The 21,652-nt window shown below is 45.6% G+C and overlaps 1 protein-coding gene across 1 annotated transcript in view; it reads right to left on the reverse strand.

The window, feature by feature from the left end:
- Positions 1–21,652, reverse strand: part of DARS1 (aspartyl-tRNA synthetase 1) — a 390,822-nt gene that overhangs the window by 162,392 nt on the left and 206,778 nt on the right. The window contains exon 5 of the mRNA XM_078682456.1: positions 17,110–17,202. Coding sequence (XP_078538582.1) covers positions 17,110–17,202 — 93 coding nt within the window. The remainder of the gene's footprint in view (positions 1–17,109; positions 17,203–21,652) is intronic.

The following is a 21,652-nucleotide window of genomic DNA, read 5'->3' on the forward strand; positions in this document are numbered from 1 at the left end:
AGGCTCTCCCCACTGCTGAAAGAGGCCTTGCGCCACGTCAGACGCCATTCGTGATCCATCATGCACCGACGGCTGAGCTCGTTCGCCCTGGCGTACAGAGAACCTGCCAGGTTTTGAGCCACCAGTGTCACGCCCTGGCGTTCCAGCCACTGCCAGAGGCGCAGAGCCTCCTGGCAAAGGGTCCACGACCCCACCCCGCCCTGTTTGTTGCAGTACCACATGGCGGTGGTATTGTCCGTGAACACCTGCACTACACTCCCCCGGACAGAGGGGAGGAATGCCTTCAGTGCTAGACGAATCGCCCGCAACTCCAAAAGGTTGATATGGAGCCGGGCCTCCGCCGGAGACCAGATGCCTCTGATCTCCGCCTCTCCCATGTGGCCTCCCCAGCCCTGGAGGGACGCATCCGTCACAACTACGTGCTCCGGTTGGGGAAGGGAGAGGGATCTGCCGCTGACCCAATCGCGGTCCGTGAGCCACCACTGCAGCTGTCTCGCAGTGCCCTCCGAGATCAGGACGTGGTCGGACAGGTTGCCCTGATGCTGGGCCCACTGAAACTTCAGGTCCCACTGCAGAGCCCGCATCCACCACCTGGTGTGACGCACCAGAAGGATGCAGGAGACCATCAGCCCCAGAAGCCGCAGCATCAACCTGACCGAGACCCGGGATAAAGGCTGAAAGAGTGGAATCAGAGCCTGAATATCCCGGACCCGCTGTTCGGGAGGATAAATCCGAAACTGCGCCGAGTCTAGAACCGCTCCGATGAAGAGGAGCTTCTGAGAGGGGCACAGGTGTGACTTCGGCACATTGATGGAGAACCCCAGCTGGTGCTGGAGGTGGTTGACGACTGTCTGGGGCGAGCCCGCCTTCAACAACCAGTCGTCGAGGTAGGGGAAGACTGAAACCCCTAACCTGCGCAGATGAGCTGCGACCACCGCCATCACCTTTGTGAACACCCGTGGGGCGCTGGTGAGGCCGAAGGGGAGCACGGTAAACTGAAAGTGCTCGTGGCCAACCGGGAACCGCAGGTAGCGCCGGTGGGCCGGCAGGACCGGGATGTGGAAATAAGCGTCCTGCAAGTCCAACGCTACCATCCAGTCTCCTGGGTCCAGGGCAGCTAAGACCTGAGCCAGTGTCAGCATTTTGAACTTCTCCTTCCGGAGGGAGCTGTTGACGTTCCTTAGGTCCAAGATAGGGCGTATGCCCCCTTTGCCCTTCTTGGGTACCAGAAAGTAGTGGGAGTAGCAACCACACCCTACTTCTGGCCCAGGAACGCGCTCGATGGCCCTCTTGGCCAAGAGGGCCGTAACTTCCTCCTGCAGAAGCCGCAAATGATCCCCCGATATGCGGTGGTTCTGCGGTGGCATGGCTGGAGGGGTCGCCTCGAAGGGGAGGGAGTAGCCCCTTTGGACGATTTGCAGCACCCACCTGTCTGACATGACAGTGCGCCAGTAGAGGAGGTGATGGCAAACCCTGCCCCCCACTGGCGTCACATGGGCCTGAAAGCACGGACTAGGAGGATTTTGAGGCGGACGCTGCGGGGGAAGGTGTGGACTGACCACGCCGTTGTCCCCGACCGCCGCCACTGCGGTTTCCACGGCCGCCACCGCGTTGGATATTACCCTGCGGAGCGTGGCTGACAGCACATGTGGCTACACCGCTTCCGTGGCTACGAAAGGAATGAAAGGCAGCCGATTGCTGGCGCGGGGCCGAGAGGCCCAAGGACTTGGCCGTAGCCCTGGAGTCCTTAAAGCGCTCAAGCGCATGGTCTGCCTTGTCGCCAAAAAGGCGAAGGCCATCAAACAGCATGTCCATGAGTGTGTTCTGGACATCAGCCCAGAAGTTGGCGGATCACAACCAGGTGTGGCGACGAATCGCCACCGTCGTTGCCATTGCACTGCCCAGAGAGTCGGTGGTATCCAGTCCACACCGGATAGAATAACGTGCCACATCTCGGCCTTCCACAAGGGCTTGGCCGAGTTTAGCCCGTACCTCCAACGGGCATTCTGGCAGCACATCCGCGACCGTATCCCACAGAGAGTGGGTGTAGCGGCCCAAGAGGCATGCGGTGTTGGAAGACCGCAGTCCCAAACTAAGGGACGAGAAGATCTTTTTACCGTACTGCTCGTTCCTCTTGGATTCCCTGTCCGGCGGGGCCGACGGGAATGCTGTCTGGGAATTGGAGGCCTGGATCACCGGGCTCTCATGGGTGGGTGGACAGGAAACAAGGGTCGCCCGGGGCCGGGCGGTGGCGTCTGGCCACGTTCCTATCTACAGGCGAACCTGTAGCGGGCCTGGACCATGTGCCCAAAGGAACGTTGGTTAAGGCCTCATTAAACGGCAGCAGAGGCTCGGCCGAGCTTGACTGTGGTTTAAGGACCTCAGTGAGAAGGTTAGTCCTGACGGCCGCGACAGGGAGCTCAAGGCCCAAGGCCTTGGCCGCCCTCGTCAACACCCCACTGTAGCTTGCCCCCTCCTCCGTAGCCACGGAAGGAGGTGAGACAAAGCCAGTGTCCGGCGAGGTGTCCAGACCACTGGCATCCCCAAGTCCACCTGTCCAGTCCTCCTGGGACTGACATTCACGTGTCAGAGGGTCCTCAGACCCCTCCCAATTCTCCTCATCACTCATCTCCTGGTACTCAGGGTTATCAAATGATGGGGCTGGTTCATGGAAAGTGAATTCTCCGAATGGCGTAGAAAGCGGCACCCAGCAGCGCCGCTCCGGCGCCGGAAACGGGTCGAGGGAGGCATCGGGGACGGCGCCGTCCGCAGACGGCGCCGGGGGGACCACCTGAGGTAGCCGGCGCCGGGGAGGTCGTCAAGTCCACCGGCGACGACCCGGATCCGGAACCGGATCCAGTGGGGGCCTGCGGCGCCGGGGCCGAAGCACCCGGCGGTGTCGGGCCGAAGCCCCCGACCCGCTAGGGCCCCCAGACGGGTCCGCTAGGCCCGAAGGCACCGCGGAGCCCGTCGGGGGAGTGAGGGACCTCATGGCCATGAGAAACCGCTCGATCTCCTCCGGCGTCGCGCGCGGCCCAGGGACCAGAGGGTATGGGGCCGGGTGTGATGCCTCAGACTCCGACGGAGCCGCATGGGCGGTGCCACCTGAACCCCCCCCGGCTGCGTCGGGGGGGAGTCGGAAGAGCGATGACGTCTCTTCGACTTCTTGTGCTTACCTGACGACTTCGACCCTGAGGAGTGATGTCGAATCCCGGAGCTCCGATGGCTCCTCTCCCGCGACCGGTCCCTCGACCTCAGTCCGGACCGGGTCCTCTCACGGCACGGGCCGACTGCCGGAGTTCGAGCCGCTTGCGGGACCGCTCCCGCCTAGCCTTCGAAGTCAGGGCCTGGCAGTCGGAACAGGACTGGTCGTCGTGGTCGACGCCGAGACAGTGGAGACACCGACGGGTGAGGGTCGGTGACCGACATCAGTCGGTCGCAATCCTCACAGGACATAAAACCTGGCATCCCTACCGGCACCGTTCGGAGTCGAAGACTTCGAAAAAGAATGATCAAAAGAGATCAAAAAGTTTAGTAAAAAAAGACTAAGGTACCACTTTTTCCGGATCTGTGCTGCTGGTGCGGAAAAAAGAAGAACTGACGTCAGCAGGCGGAGGCGGCGTCTAAGTACTCCGACGACGTCATCACGGCGCCGACGATGGACGCGGAGCCGCAGACGACACCTACCGACGCGCAAGGGTACTGCTACACAAAAAAATTCCGGATCCAGTCTGACGCCTGGGGATATTCTAAGGTAAGGAATCTATCACTAATGTGTCTCTTTCAGATCCAACAATTACTTTCTAACTAGTGTATATTCCCTGACCAGTTTGCTTGAAATCTAATATAAATTTTTCTAATCATTCAATGTTTCCTTTCAGGAACATGCACTTGAATCCACAACATTCAGCAAAAGTCACAAATGCTCCAATATGTTCAAATGGGGCGGCATCTTCAATAAAACAAACAGAGAGAAACGTGATAACAATGTTTTGAGATTGCTCCTGCTCGATGATGAATATCATCTAAAGCACAGTTCTAGGTCCTCTAGTTCTAAACTCTATTTTGTGCAAAGCCAAATGTGCTCAGCCTACTGCCGCCTGGTCCAGGCAAATTCAATAGTTCTTGGATTCGCCGCTGGAATACTCACAGACAATGTGCAGCTGGGTAAATCAATAATGGGCACTTTATGTTTAAAAAAGCCAAACTTCCAGAAACTTCCAAAAACCCTGCCGTAAAAGCTGGGGTAGGATTGTTTCAAAATATACTGATGTCTTCTTTCCCCACCAAATCAATCTAATAGCATTAGTTTTGACTTTCCAAAGTCGACTAGCAAATAGAGTAGCAATCTTAGAGTTGAATATTCTCTATCTCCTAGAGCCAGAAGATGCCCATGCTAATTTAGTCTGATTTCTGCTAGATAACATGAACGTTTGTGACACTAGTATAAATAATTGTACATAACTTTCTTAATATAGTCCACCTTTGCCATCACTATCCTAAAGTAATAATGTTTTACAAAGAGTTGATGCATGAGCCAGCAGATAGAGCAAACAATGTTTTAGTAATAGAATGATGGATGCTGCAATTTCAAAGAGGACTAGAAATGCAAGTCCCATGTATGAGAGTATGTTTATTTCATGAACTAAGGAAACTCAAACCAGGAACTAATGGTCATGTTAGTGTATATGTTACAATGCACAGTTAGATTTTTAAGTGGCTTACATCAAACAGGGTGGGTTTTACTACTTTAGCATACAGGCCAGGCGGTCTCCAGCAGGTCGTCCTGTAGAAGGGAACCTTTGCTAATTATTCAAGGAGACCAACGTGAGACTTTGCCTGTCATCCACTCGAGTCCCGCTGTCACGACTGGCCGCACCAGCTTCGCGGGTGCCGTTGCGCGGGTTGAGACGCCGCCGGGAGAACCTACCCTGTGTTAAGGAGTGTGCTGGGGCGGAGAGGCTTTGTATCATCACAGGTGTGCTGCGCTGCAGGGACTCGCTCTCCCAGGAGTCCCTGCCTGACCTCTTCCAGCTGGGTCGCGCCCCCTGTTAGCCGCGCCCCCTGTTAGCCCCGCCCCCTGGTCGCCTGATCACCTCTGAACTCTAATATAACTGAGCAAGTCGCTCGCTGCGCGAGAGCGCGCAGGATCGCCGGGCTAAGCCCGGGCAAAGGGCGGGCCCTCTGTGGCCCTCAGAGGCCTGAGGAGCCTGGCCTGGGCCACTCACCCTGCATCAATTGTATCAACTTACCCACATATGGACAACTGAACTGTAAGCACGGACGCTATAAATCGAACTCCTTCCCACTTAGACATATAGGGAGTGTGTATATTTGCTTAGTATTTGTTCTTGTTGGTGGGATTTGATAATACTGTTACTTAAGTATTAATTGGAGTTGATATGGAGTGCCGAGAGACCAGAAGTATGACTGCAGGGGTTAAAAAGCTGACCGGCACCCTTGATGATTTTATAGTTCGTACCAACTCACTAATTGATGAGGGGATAGTCTTAATGGGCAGAAGGGTGTCACAAGACTTGGCATTGGCCAAAAGATCTTCATTAGGCCATATCGCCCAGACACGAACACCTGACACCTCAGTATGCATCACCATGCCAGCTAGGTCCAGTCCCCAACATTGCCCTGGTGTTACCCCCTGACGTTCATTCTTTGTTAGAGGGCACATTGGGAGATGACTCTGTAGCTTTGCATGTGAACATTGAATCCATCACTACTGATATTGACCAGAGGGGGCAGAGAGAGGGGGCAATGCCTAAAAATAGGCCTATTAAGTTGACTGTCAATAAAACTAGGAAAGTAGAAACCACCTCTAACCAGATGACAGTTGAAAAAGAGATTGTAGGGGTTAAGGGGGATTCGGCCGTACGAGTCGAAGATCCAGGTGACGTCCGGATGGCAGCTGGTGGCCGGTCATTGAGTTTACTTGATGACACGCTTGCAGATGACAGTTTGGATGATATCCTGGAAGTAAGTGGGGAAGATGACAACCCGGGGGATACTCGTGGGGAAGAAAGAGAGGCAAACCTGATGAGCAACAACGTTATTGAAATCTTGAAAACCCTACTTGCACCCCTTGAGGCAATGCTTCGGGGCATTGAACTTGTGTTGAAAAATATCCATATGGATATAAGTGCCGCTAGCCCCGCTAAGAATAATATGGCCCCCAGCGCAACAACTAACGCCCGTAAATAACCTCTGGCTAATGACAATGCAGCCACGGGTAAAAAAATCGTGCCAAAGAACCGGACCGGGACTTCAAACTTGGCAGGATCAAATGTTAAAACATCTGAATTAAATAAAACTCCTATTCTTGTTAAGACCAAGCCTACTAGCCAGGTTAAATTTAAAGACCAGATACCACAGACCCCTCTGACCCCAGACTTGGACTCAGCCCCACTTGAAAAGGCTGAGCCCCGAAGAAATATTCACCTTCCTCCAGATGCTGGTCCCTATGTTGTGGTTCTGACTGGGGTAACAGAACTAACACCACCCTACGTGGAACCCTTTCAAGCACTAATGAATAAGTTATGCCACTGGCTATCAAATAACCATCCCCTACCAGTGAATACCCCCAGTAACATTTTAATGGTGGAAAGAACCCCCTGGGTGGGTGGAAACAAGAAAAGATTACAAGGGGACTGCATAGTGGTAACCTTTGAAAACCCGCAGGTGGTGCAACACATCTGCAGTAGGACCCCTCGCTATCAAGCCAGTACAGTCACTGCTAGGCCACTCTCTTATTTCTATCTGCCAACTGAGCAGACGGACAAAAGATGGAGTTGGTTGAGACATCCAAATGACCAAAAGGGAAGGAGGAGGTCTAACCCCCCATGGAATGCAAATGCCAATAGTTGGGGTGGTGGAGGTGATGAAGGCTGGAGCATGGTTTATGGAAGAGGTGGTAGTTCCACACATGGGGGATTCGGGGCAGGGTCTTTTAATGGCCATTTAAACAGTTACCCCCAGTCTGTCAACTGCCAAGAACCATACTTTAATATTTCCATGGCTAACCGTTATGACTGCTTGTCTAACTTAGGCTGGGTAGATTGACAAACACAGGGCATTTTGGTAAATGAGTTGGAAAACATCCACCAAACCCCACCACAGCAGGTAAAAAATAGCCAGACTTTTCAGGAGTTGAATATAGACATGGGCCTACCAGCCTTAGTTACCGACCCATGTAATGGCGGTGGTGAACAAGAACCCGTAATTGATAACAAAAAAGTAAGAGGAAAGGGGGAGTTATCTGTGGCCACGTGGAATATTGCCGGTCTTGGGAATAAAGTTGATGATCCCATTTGGAGGGATTTCCTAAGTACTATGGACATTATTGGCAGCAGGAAACCTGGGACACAAAAAACGTCTTGACTGTAGATGGTTTCACCACTTTCTATCTCCCAGCTGTCCCCTCTATTCGAGGACGGGCGCGGGGTGGTTTGGTGACACTGATCTCTGCCAAAATCCCTGGTATGTACAAAGAAATAGCTACTGGCTGTCCCTATTGTCTGGCAGTACAAATAATACGTAAGGGTTACCACAATGTTCTTGTGGTAAACTTTTATAATTCTTGTGATAGGGCTGAATCCACGAGTAACTTAATGATGTTAAACTCTTTCCTCTTAAGATTTAAAGAGTCACTCGAGGCTGAATGCACTATCTTATTGTTGGGGGACTTTAATATCCATGAGTGTCCAGACAAATGCCCCACAAACGCTTTTTTGGGTCCCCCTGATCAAGTTGACATTCACTTCGAGCATACAGACCAGGGTGTTTTACTGGAAACCATGTTGGCCGAATATGGGCTGATGTTACCAAGCAGGGGAGGTGAAGATATTCCCACATTTAAAGGACAAGGCAGTGGGTCAATAATAGATTTTATCTTTTTAAGCAGTACCTGTGGCAGTCATATCATCAGTTATTCCGTAGTGAGGTCTCACTTCAGTGACCATAATCCAGTCCTGTTAAGGATAAGGGATGTTATTATAATAACCAAGAGTAGGCCGAATATGGTGAACAAATGTGACATTAAGTCAACTGACCAAGCCCGCAGAATTAAGTGGTGCAAGATAGTCCCAAAGGAGTTTTTCTCAAATCTCTGTAATGGTAGCCGGGAGGAATTGGACCTCTGTATGAATGTAGATGCTGGGGACAAAGAAGTAGTGGAGGCGTATCAAAAAGTCTGTCATGAAATTGCCTCCAACTTGACACGACACGGCAAAGGTAAAAGCAATGGGAGGGCAGGTTGGTTTGATGAAAATTGTTCAATGGCAAACAAAAAATTAAAATCTGCCCTTAAAAGCAAACCAGTGGACAGACTGCTTGTAGCCACCCTCAGGAAAGATTATAAGGTAGCCATTGAAAGGAGGCGACGTGAGATTAGAGAGGACGCCTGGGCAGAATTAACGTCAATTGACGTGTTGAAAAATAGCGCGAAGTTCTGGGCAGTGGTAAACCAATCTTATTTTGCTGACTCTTGTAACAACGAACTGGACTGTGGAATACAAGAAGATAAATGGCTGCTGCATTTTAAGTCAGTTTATGAGGATGAGAATTCTGGGGCTGAGGCGTCGACCACCTTCATCAGGCTCCCCTATATCTTAGTAGTAAATGAAGGGGAGGTGGCCGACGCAATTAGCAAAATGACTAGTAATAAGGCTTTAGGGCCGGATGGTGTTCCCTCCGACCTTTTTAAAGCGAACATAACATTTTGGTCGAAAATCTTAACGAATGTTTCTAACAGAATTTCCAGTATAGGCATTCCGGAGACATGGTCCCAGTCGGTGATTGTCCCCATTTATAAAAAAGGTGATAGAGGTGACCCGGGTAATTACCACCCAATTTCTCTCATTGATTCAGCGGTAAAGGTCCTAGGGAGAGTGGTTTTATGTAAATTAAATGATTGGCTTGAAGAAACTGATACTCTTTCCGCCCTACAGTATGGCTTTAGAAAAGGGCGAAGCACAATAGACCAAAGCCTCAACTTGCAACTGCTCATAGGGAAGTACACAATAGCGAAGCAAGAAAACCTATACATTGCATTTATGGACCTATCCTCGGCGTTTGATCGAGTAAATAGGTCCATGCTATGGGGTTTGCTCTTAAGGATTGGCATCGACCCCGATATTGTGTGTTTCCTGGCAGACCTCCATAGGGACCTTACAGCCTCTGTGAGGTAAGATCGAAAAGGTAACAGTACGGGGAAGATTAGCATCTCCAATGGTGTAAGGCAAGGATGCATTTTAGCTCCGTTGCTTTTTACACTATACATTAACGACCTAGGAACTGTTTTAGAACAATCATGTAAAGATATACCTAGGGGTGGTAAGTTTCTATTACCGGCATTATTATATGCGGATGATGCCACCCTTTTAGCCCGCACTGCAGTGGGTCTCCAGTGCCTACTAAATTCGTTTTATGTTTTTATGTCATCTCTTGATCTAAGTGTCAATTATGGTAAATCCCATGTAATGGTTGTGGGGCAGAAAGGTATGGCCCAGAAAAATGTAAAGGCGTTGCATTGCAACGGGCATAAATTGACAAGAGTGTCGCGATTTCCCTATTTGGGGGTTGTTTTTGATGACCGTTCAACCTGGCACCCCCAACTGTTGGAGAAAAAGAATGCCTTTGCTCGTTCTATCTCGGCAGTTCTGGGTTTTTCCCGCAAATTAGGGGAGAAACCCTTGGAGGCGGTACTGAAGGTTTATACTGCAAAATGCATTGCTATTGCTATGTATGGTGCAGACTTGTGGGGCTTCAGATCCGTTAAGATGCTTCAGGTAGCGGAGGATAATTTTCTCAAAACAATTCTTTCTCTACCAAGATCTACGGCCGGTTTTATTGTACATCAGGAATGTGGCATAGATTACTTGGAGGATCGAATTGCTATGGCCCCTCTACTGAAGTGGATCTCAGTCTGGCTGAACCCGTAACTGAAGGTGAACCACGAAGTTTTAAATGATTGCCTCGCACTTGATCATTGGGACCATATCCCGTGGTTGAAATATGTCCAACAACTATCCATAAGGTTGGGACAGCCAGAACTGTTTAAAAAGCCATCTCACTTGGTCAAGGGCGACCTAAACTGGGTGAAAAACACCTTTATGTTAATTAGAGGGTCGGACAGAAAGGGCCTGGAATTGGCAAAGCCTACTGTGAGAACGCATCAATTGATTGTATCCTCTGGGTGTGAACTGGAACTGTATCTAAAGGTTGTCAACATCTCAAACCATAGATATCTTTTAACTAAATTTCGGTTAAATAAAATCCACCTCTTGATTTCTGGCCGCCCCTGTTGGACTAAATCCCTCGATCTGGATTTGTGCAAATGCGATGGCTGTTCCCTTATGGATACTGCTCATTTTTTGTTTTTCTGTGGATACTTTACTCACATAAGGAAAAAGTTTATCATACCCTTATTAAAGGGGAAAGGTTTTAGTCAAGTGAAGCCTGCTTTATTGTACCTTCAATTACTGTCAAATATTTGGGAAATCTGCAATGTTGCCAAATTTTTAACCATAGCAATGAGTCTTAGTAAAAAGATCAATTGGACTTAGATGAATTACAATATATTTTATTACTTTTAAACATAAGTGCATAATGTCTTTATTCCTCTTTTTTAACTATGGATTGCTGTTCTTAACTTTTTTCCAAACTGGACACCATGTATTTGTATTTTATGTATTTTTCTATTTTGGACCTCTTTGCATGTTTCTTGTATACTTTTGTGGTTTTTGTAAATGAACCGAATAAAGTATTTTTGACTGACTGACTGACTGACTACAAATTTGGGCCAAAACCTCTCTAGCGTCTAAAATTATGGTGCTGAAAGTAGGCTCAGAAGAGATACTTGGCCTAGAATTGAACTCCTTGAAAGAAAATATCCATCTCAGATTGTTTAATATTTATATTTGTTTTAGGGGTCCCCATAGGACATAAGAGACGATAACCATACTTTCCAATTACATTGACACAATCAAGGGGAAGTACCAACTTATAGTCACTGGTGACTTTAATATAACTTTCAAACCAGTTGACTACATACAACAGTTATTGTATGAAGAACACCAAGGTTGATAAGCTCCAGATCCCAGCTATTAAGAAATGCACTACAATTGGGGAACAGGTTCTAACATTTACCTTCTCCCATGGGGTTCGAGCCTGTAATGGTCGGACACACTCAGAGAGTGAAGCCTGCTACACATTTAAGTGGGGGAAAGATAAGCGCAGGATCGATCGATTATATTTGGTTGATCTTGATCTATGGCCCAACATTAAGGACATGGCTGTATTGGAACGGGAGGACAGCGAGCATAACGCTTTGGCACTCACGCCGACTGGTTTTGCACACTTGCATGGACAAACCCGGCACAAAATGATCCGTGCTATCACCTCCAATAATAACAAAAGAGTAAAATGGGCGCAGATTTTAGCTGATGCAAACCTTCTCCCTAAAATTTATTCCAAGATAGCACATTTTCTCCCTGCTATGAGCAATCCAGCTGCCAGTGTAGTTGACATTATAGCCAATTTTCAGCAACTGACTCTTACACTTAGACCGCTTTTTAACAAACAGTGCAATCCTAAATTATTTGATTGGACAACACCCTGTGGTTTAATGAGGTCTGCCAAAAAGGGAGGGATGCTCTAATTGTGGCAGTAAACACAGAATCCCGGTTAGATATTAAAAACAACAGGAATCTATACAAAAAGGCACAAGCTATGGCAAAAAGGTATTGGGAAACTGAAAACTGGCACCTACTAATAGAAGTGTCAAGGCAGAAGGATAGCCAATTATTCTGGCATCTTTTATCAAAAGGGACACCCAAACAGAGAACGGAAACAGATTTCTATATAAAGCCCTACGTTTGGGAGGAGTATTTCATGCTCCTCTATGCAGGCAACGTGGATGTCTCTCACCTACACTCACTGATAAATAGTATTGATCCTCCATAAATAGGCGAGATTGCCTTTACAATAGAGGAAACTATTACTGCTATTAATTCTTTGCTGGATAGGAAAGCTTCAGGCTTAGATAAGCTTCTGGGAGACCTGTACAAAGCAGAGCCTACAATATGGGGAACGCTGTTACAGACAGCTTTTAATGCTATTCTCCGGGGTGGTGATATTCCGGAGTCCTGGAAAGGCGCGGAAATCATCCCTATTTTCAAAAAGGGGGAAAAGGGCTCGCCTGCAAACTATAGGCCCATCAGCCTTATAGATGTTTCACAAAGGATTTTCTGCAAAATCATTCTAACTCGGATCCAAGTTTGGATCGAGGAGAATAACATTTTATCGAACCTGCAGGCAGGATTTAGGGCTTCTACTAGCACTTTGGACCCAGTCTTCAGATTTTTTATGCTTATATGGAAGGAAGTGACTATTAAAGGGGGTCAGTTGTATGTCGTGTTTGTGGACCTAAAAACAGCCTTCGATTCTACAGATCGTACCCAACTTTGGACTGCCCTTAGAGACCTTGGACTCCCAACTTATTTACTCAAAATCCTGATTCGATTACACCACGGTAATTGCACCAAAGTGAGGTGGAACCTAGATGGCTGCCTAACAAATGATATTTCTGTCTGTAAGGGAGTACGACAGGGCTGTGTTCTCGCCACTACACTATTCACCTTGTTTATAAATGGGTTAATAGGAGAGTTATATGATTGTGGAGGCGATCCCCCAAAATTAGCTGGAAGCCCTGTGCCGTCACTGCTCTTTGCAGATGATACACTGCTCATAGCCAGGACGTCAAAGGGGATTCAGAACATCTCAAACAAGTTTGCAAAAGCCTGTAAGGATAGGGGCTTGGAGATCAACTGCTCAAAGACTAAATACAAGGTGTTTAACCCCTATAAATCAAATAAGGGTAAAGTGATGTTGGGCTCCCAAATTTTGTAAGGTATTCGACTAATTAGGAGTCCGAATCAGTAACAGGCTGGTCTGGTCAGCCCAAATTGAAAAGAGTGTTTTAACTCTCCAACATGTTGACTGTGCAATAGCAGCGAAGGCAAGGTGGTCCGTTTTCCGACCGTCCTCTCCAATTCTGGAACTACATAGGGCCAAGGGTCTAGGAGCAGCACTGTATGGGGCTGAGTTATGGGGGCTGGAGAATTTAAAGCAGCTAGTCTCTGCCGAGAATACATTTAGAAGGGAAAACCTTAATTTACTACTTAATACCCATCTTTTGCCAATAAAGACCTGACCTTGGTCTTAGATCCATTAACAACCTTGCCATTCTCAAGGCACTCTTGTTCTGGGTTAGGCTATGGACCAGTAGAACACAAGTCTTAGTGAAGGAGGCCGTGGAGAAGCTATTAATCCTACAGAAACAAACAGGTCGTCTTGCGTGGTTCAGTAGGGTTAAGGAATGGCTCCTCGGGCTGGGGACTCTGTGGGAGAAGCCCTGGTCTATCGAGAAAAAAATCGTTCACCTCCTCAACAAAAGATTCTGGGAGTATGCGGATACTCAATGTATCGATGTAAATGCACATGGCACCTTAACCTCTAGTTTTACAAATGTAAAAGGCTGGCTTAGCTTTGAAACATTTATGGATGATATTGAACCTCTACGAGCAAGAGCACTCTATATTCAATTCAGGTATGGGGTTCTCCCCATAAATTCAAGGAAAAGTTCCTGGGCAAACTCATCTGTAACACCACTTCTCATTAACACCCGATTCTATGAAACTAAAAGCATTCACTACTCCTGATAATTGTTTTCAATTTAATTGTATGCCATTCGGGTAAGCGTCAGCTGCAGCGGTCTTTCAAATGTTGATGTTTATTTAATTTGTTTGGAAAAGAGCAAAGCATAGGGTTTTTTCAAGATATCTTGATATTCGGGAAGAGCAGGAGTAAACATGATTCCAAACTAGAGAAGGCGATAAGCATTCTTGAGTCCAAATGGGCTGACGGTAGAATTTACTAAATGTAAATTTGCGGGGAAAAAGTGTGACATACTTAGGAAATGTGATTAATGAATATGGTGGCAAACCAGATGTCATTAGTGTAAAGTATTAAAGGTTTACCTACACCGAGACGTAAAGATATTAGATTATTTTTTAGGTCTTGCCGCACATTGCACTAAGAATTATTTCCGAGGTTCGCTGAGAGATGCTATAACATTTGACAGTTGTTAAAAAACAGGACAAATTTGTATTGTCACCACAGTGTGAAGAAAATTTTTGCAACATAAAAAAGTCAAATAAGTAATGTGACTAAATTGTTTTTTTTCGATCCTAATGCACACTGTATCATAACAACAGATGCACGTAATAAAGGATTAGGCGCAAATGTTATGGAGCTGCCCCCGAATAGGAGTATACTGGAACACAATAACTAGAATATTACACACTTGCACAGGTCGAGAATTACCTTTTGAATGGCCCGTATACCTGTAGCACTAATTCAGGAGGACGACTGCCACCAAGGTAGTGTCTAGGTTCCTAGATTTAGGGATAATAGTAGCTAAAAGGCTCCTAACTAAACGGTGGAAAGCGGCGGACCCACCACATGTGCGGGCGTGGCGTCACTCATTGGCAGTGGCCAAGGCTGAAAGCATCTCCATCAGGCGTGAAGAAACGTTAGGACTGTGTCGAGAGCCCATAGCAGCATGTTGGAACAACCTCTTCAACGAACTGCAAAAGATAGAGGGAGGCGATCCTTTAGATTCGCCTAGTCGAGATGTGGAAGAGTAGATCTAGTGAACCACGCACAGAGCTAACGGGCACACAACGACATTCCATGGGCACATATAGACTACTTAAGTAAGTGAATAGGCTAGGACACCACACATGGGGGACGTTGAGTAACACATTAGCAAGAAAACACTACACAAGCATGCACAAAGATGGAGAGAACAGATATCATAGGCAGGTCATTGTTCTTATTCATTCTTGATTCATCTGTTCATAAGCCCAAGGTGTCAGAATTGGAAAATGCATAGGTTTCTTTTCTTTTGAAGAAATAGCTGTCAGGATTCGCTGGACAGTCATGTTATGAAATGTGTAGACAACATCTGATGTTATACTAAAGTGATGAGTAAAACACACACATATACTGCTACAGATGTCTTGACTGTGTGAAAAGATGTCACAAATTATTGATTCCTTGCATACTGTTGCATAAAAATCAATAAAACAGATTTGAACAAAAAAAATAAAGGATTAGGCGCAATACTTACACAAGGAAATGGTAAAGGTGAAGAATGAGCTATAGCTTTTGCTTCTAGGTCTTTAACTCCAACTGAAGAAAGGTGCCTTACAATAGAAAAATAACCTGTGGCCTCCGCTTGGGCTTTTGAACATTTTGAGCGTTTGTGTGGGGTAAACCGATCACAATTCATTGTGATCATAAATCACTGATAACATTATTGACAATGGAGGGAAAGATTACTGCTTCTGCAAGAATAGCTAGAATATCAATGTATATGCAGGACTATATCTACAAGATTGTGTATGTTCCAGGAAAGGATAAAATCATAGATTTCTTATCTTGAATGCCTGTACAATTAGATGAATGTGAGGGTGACAGGTGGAAGGATTTCCATATGGCTCCTGTACATGATAATGGGCTGCCTGCTGTGAATAAGGATGCGTGGGTGGATGAATACTAGAAAGATGCTGTTTTACAGGAAGTGTATACATTTGTTTCTGATATATGCCTTTAATGGAGTTCTTGCCTGTGGCCATTAAAACGTTTTGGGAAGTAAGATCAGAACTTTCTCTTGAGGATGGTGTGATTTTAAGGGGCAACAGGATTATTCAATCTAGCTTACGTGGTACAATCATACAAAAATGTAATGAGGGACATTTTAGTACTGTGCGGGCCAAATCAGTGGTCAAGAAACTGCGTAGGTGGCCAGATCTTGGCAATGCAGTGGAATGCATGGTCAGGGAATGTGTTGAGTTTTCTAGGACTGACAAATTCATTCAAACACCTTCCATCACCAATGAGTAAACACCCCAGCAATCCTTGGGGATCCATTGACATATTGAGACCTGTAGACTCGCCTCAAAGATATGCTACTGTGATTATTAATTTGTTTTTTAAGATGGCCGGTAGTAAAAGTGGAGAAGGTGGACACTGAATTCATTTTAGTCTTTCTTTACCGAGTTTTTTTGTTCTGAGGGAATTCCTACTAATGTGTTGAGTGATAATGGAGTGCAATTTAAGTCTCATGCATTGAAGTCATATTTTCAAAGAATAGATGTGAAACACGAAACCCCTTCCATGTACAATTGATATAGTTGAGAGATTCAACAGTGTCATTAAAGGTGTGATTCCATCTGCGTATGCAAACAATCTGGACTGGGTTGTTCAGCCAAAGAAATCTGTGTGGGCTTCTAGAGTTACATGGAATGTAGCTACTGGGTTTGCATAAGGAACCCCGGTATCATGGCCAAAGGAGAAAGCAAGGTCTATGACCCAGAAGACCTTGTGGAGGTGTTACATAATGCTAATCAGTTGGGAAATGGCAAAGTGTATTATTTCAAATGTGTGTCTATGGGAGTGAAGGAAATGTGGAAGGACTTCTGTCAAACATCCAATGAAAGGGATTGTGATGGGTTGGATAAGGAATATACTAAAACTAGTATGTATACAAAGGGGTAAAGTGGATGAAGAAGTCACTAAAGAAATTATAGAACCAAAAGGAGTGACGGAACCACTTCATTCTTCTGTGGGTATGAATGATGGTGTGGTGTTGGATGCGTAGGAACCTGATCTAGTAAAGTTCTGTATGGAGGTGGGTTGTCATTGGAACCCAATTTAGCAAATCTTTAGAGTGTAGATGTGATTTGCACATGTGGGTTCATAGCCCTTCCTCGTTGCCACTGAAAAGGGGTCACATACTCCGGAAAAGCAGGAATACCATTTTATTCCTCCGTCAACATCAATTGTCCAGGCATCAACTGCCAACTAGAATACTCCCCCTCACCTGTGTTCCACGCGGGAAACTTACATACCAATACACCCAACATCTATTCAGTACCACACCCATTACACACCTGGACCCGTGGTTGTTAGGGAGCTTCAAATACAATAGAACTTATATATAGGAAGGTAAGTGGGTAGAAAAAAACAACTCACCTTTGGCTCTGCTGGTGTGAACCCGAGCACGAACCCAGACAACTTCATCAGCTTTATTTACCGTCAAGTCTTTCACTTTGACCAATACTCTCTCTGTTAAAAAAAAAAGAAATCTGCTTTCAATACTTAAGTATCACTAAGTTAAGAAATGTGTAATATGACTAAATTACAGAAATTCACTTGAGAGTACAAATAAGGCATAACACATTAAGATAAACCAGTGATTCGTCCTCTGTTCATTACCACATGCTTTATATAGCTCCAACAATAATTAATCTCGATTGATTTCATACATTTCGTTAATTATTTTAGAGAAGGGTTGTTATGGCTGTTTTGAATTTCGATCCTCTAAGACTTAGGGGCATATGTATCAAAAAAGACTTTTGCGATTCTCAAATTGCGATTTTTAGAGGATCGCAATTAGAGAATCGCAAAATGCAATGTATGTAGGATTCGCTAAATATTTTGGGAATCCTACATATTCCTTAGTTGTGAATCGCAAATTGAGATTCGCAAATAAGGAATACCTTCCCATTCATTCCCCTGGGCTAGGAGGCCCATAGGAATGAATGGGAAGACATTCTCAATTTGCGATTACCAATTAGAGAATCGCAAATTGAGAATGCAATTTCAAGGTGGTAAGGGTGCCAAAAGGACACCCTGTTGCACCCTTGAGATATGTATGTGTGCACATGTGGTGCACATACATGCCCTAAGGGCATGTATGTGTGACACATGGCACTTGGAAAAAAGCACAAAAGTGAATTTTTCAAAGAAATCGCAAATTACCACCAACATGAAGTTGGTGGTAATTTGCGATTCCTTAAGGCCAAATCGCAATTTTTCTGTGCTTCCTACATTGCATTTAAGGAATCGCAATTTGCGATTCCTTCAATGCAATCGCAAAATAGAGAATCGCAAATTATGCGATAATTTGCAATGCCCTTATGGGATGGTATATCCCAAAAGGCCTTTTCCCGTTCGCAAACAGCCCGATTCTGAGAATCGGCCAGATTCTGAGAACCGGCCCGTTTGCGAACGGGAAAAGGGCTTGATACATATGCCCCTTAAACAGCAAGGAGAAATGAGAAGCTGTCACAGTGAATAGATTAAACTACTAGAATTTACTACAGGTGACAAACTCATTGTTTTCTTATACTGATGACTCCAGCTCGAAGTCTGACAAAGGAACATAATTAGGGAATCGTCCCCCAACTCGCCAGTTCAAATAATGTAGAATTAATTTCTAATACGGTTAAATGATACGTGCAGTGATTGATCTGGAACCCCCGACACTAGTAAAAGTGGGTAATTACTTCGCTCATAAACTACAGCATGTGTAAATATACTCATAGAATATGAAGCGGCCAGTCTATCCAGGTTTCTGGATAATTTTGTCTTGATTAAGCTTTGCTCCAAAAAAGTAATGTTCCGGCAGGTGTGTAGCATTTTCAAAGGCACAAAAACGTAATTTGAAAGAGTCTGCGACTCTACAAACCATTTACAGAACATTTGGACATACACTTAGTTTGGCAGACAAAAAAACACACACACAAGCGGTAATCATTAGTAATCATCTTCCCTTTTTGGGGTGAAACAATAAACTCGTCCATTTGCAAACTTGTGTTAGGCACATTTATAGTGTCAAGCTTCTATGGTAAGAGTATTTTGTGAGCAGCTGCCAATCTCTTTCACAGAAACACGCACGGTGACTGTCATCCATATCATAACTACTCCTGTATCATCATTTCCCCATTCGTTGTAAGGCTAGAGAAGCCCTGCAACCTTTTTATCTAGTTCGGCACAAAAAGTGGCATATTAATGATGCTGCTGTAGCAGTGGCGCTGGGCTCTAGGGTGAGAGGGGCCAACAGAATCTGAATTTTGGTTGTCTTTTACTACCATCCCTAAGGCCACCTGGGTCAGTTCCCTTAATTGAAGTAACGTCCTTTATATTCTTGCTGCGGCACTGGCACCATACCCGATAATTTGAAAACCGGATATGGAGAATCACCACTCCAGATCCTTCAATTTAGTCAACATGGAACACAGTCCAGGGTGGATGTTGATTGTCAAATGAAAAATCAAGCTAAAAGCAAATAAGGTTCTGGTAGTGACAGATAATATAAGCCTTAAGTAATGAGGCAGGCGAGGACGTGAATTGGTAGTCAAAGTACATCAGTATTTAGACTGGTCATTGGAAGAGACAAGTGGTTGCATGGTCCTCATAACATTTTAAGTCAAGGGCAAAAAAATTAAAGAGATTACTGAAGAGACTCCTGCAGCACCTGACAAATAGAAAGTTTTAATAAATAGATCCCTGGTCTAGAGATGTATAGCAATACATGTATAACAACGCTTAATTTCAAGGCTGCCACCAAGCAAAGTGACAATTTACCAACTTTATTTTGGGGAGGAGCCAATCCGATTAAGCCCATAATGCTTTTGATGGCAGCTTCACTGATAAATGATCTGCACTGACATTTGTGACTTATATTGTGTATGGATTTACTGATCAGCCTCTTTCCCGACTCCCTTATCCCTTTTCCTAATGGAGGCAATTTTTCCAAAATGAGGGATCCTCACCTTAAAGATCCTTGTACTGAGCCTTTAAATATTGGTTCGTGTCCCGTAGACTGTTTATTTGTGGGAAAAGCAAGGTGGTTAAAGGGAGTGTGATTGTCATTTCAGCTGGTCCGGAATTTTAACCTTCAGATCACGGATTTAAACTTAAGCTAAAGAAGTGCTTGTGTGTCATTCTGCTGTTTTTCACAGATACACCAAAACATTGATCTTCGTTTCACAGAGTTTTGACAACATCAGAGAGGAATCGTTGCATGGGGAAGCTGGTTGTAGCAAAAAATAGCATCCCTCGCCCCTATTTATTTATTTATTATTAGAGTTTTGTATAGCGTGAACCAGACCCAAGCTAGGGTATCAGAGCGCTTCACATAAAGCATAATGTGAGACATTCAAAGGGGAACATTGTATACAGAGGGAGATAGTTTGCAAGTAACAATGAGTAACCACATTGAGAAAACTTGTTCTGAAAAACAATATACGACCATTCACGTTCGTGTCGGTCCGCAGTTCTCGTGTCCGCCATGAGAAGAATGTTCTGGACCCAAAACACTATAGGTTCACAAGGGTCTTAATTAAGCAGACCAGAGAGTAAGGTAGTTTGGGGTTTGTCAATCTTGAGACGAGGTTGTATTGCTTTAAGGTAGGAATTTGCTCATCAGGAATAATTTTGTTTCCTTTTTGAAGAGAGGGATAGAGGAGATTTTTCTGATGTGTGGTGGAAGGGAGTTCCAAATTCTTGGAGCTGCTCCAGAGAAAGCTCTATTGGAAGTTTTACCCTTTTTGAAACGTGAGGGTTTCAGAAGTAGATTGTTTGCACTCCTTGAATGTCTGTTTCCACCCGATAAGCTGAGTTTTTGGGCAAGGTACTGAGGGGTGTTGTAGTGTAGCGCCTTGTGTGTGATGCAGGCCATTTTTAGGTGGATTCGAGCTTCGTAGGGTAGCCAGTTGAGTGCTTTCAGGTGTGGCGATATGTGGTCAAATTTCCTAGATCCAGTTATGAGTCTTGCTGCCGCATTGAGGCAAGCTATTAGAGGGGCTGTTGAGAATTTGGGAAGCCCTGCGAGGGTGGTACAACCGTACTCAAGTCTAGAAATAACTAAGGACTGGACTGCAGATTTGAGGTCTGCGATCTCGAGAAATGGTTTCATTTTTCTGAGATAGCTGAGATGGAAGCGGGCATTTTTAGCCAATAAGTTGACGTGGTTTTGCATGTTCAGGTTCTTGTCCAGAGCGATTCCTAGTGATATGGAGGAGTCTACTACTGTTGGCGTGCAGTTCAACGCCGTGATAGTTTTGATCCATTCCTTTGTCTACATGTCGTTCTTAGGGGGGGGAGATCAGGAGAAACTCTGTTTTTTGCGAGTTTAGCTTGAGGAAGTTGGTCGATAGCCATTGGACTGTCTTTTCAAGGGCTGTGTTCATTGACCTTAAATCTTCGATAGAGGAGATCTTGATGTACAGTTGGGTGTCATCCGCGTACATGTGGAAGGATAAGGTCTCCAACTGTAGTAGCTTGGTGAGTGGTTCAACGTAAAGGTTAAATAGCATGGGAGATAGTGTGGAGCCTTGGGGAACTCCTAGTAGGTTGGGAGGGGGGAAACTGAAAGGTTGTTGTTGATCAAGTAGGATTGTGTTCTGTTTTCCAGGAAGGATTTGAACCACTGAAGGACTTGACCAGAAAAACCCATCCTGTATACCAGTCTTCTTAGTAGTTTATCGTGGTTGACCGTATCGAAGGCTGAGGAGAGGTCGAGTAAAATCAGCAGGCAGGTTTTGCTGCGGTCCAGGGCTTGCAGGGCGTCATCTACAATATGTAGGATGGCTGTTTCTGTGCTATGCCCGGGTCTGAAACCCGATTGGTGAATGTTCAGAAGATTGAAGTTCGCAATGTGTTGGTTTAGTTGTTGTTGAACACATTTTTCCAGGACCTTGGCTACCACTGGAATATTGGTTATTGGTCG

This window comes from Lissotriton helveticus, chromosome 3_1, assembly GCF_964261635.1.
Source record: "Lissotriton helveticus chromosome 3_1, aLisHel1.1, whole genome shotgun sequence".
Classification (NCBI taxonomy): Eukaryota; Metazoa; Chordata; class Amphibia; order Caudata; family Salamandridae; genus Lissotriton; species Lissotriton helveticus.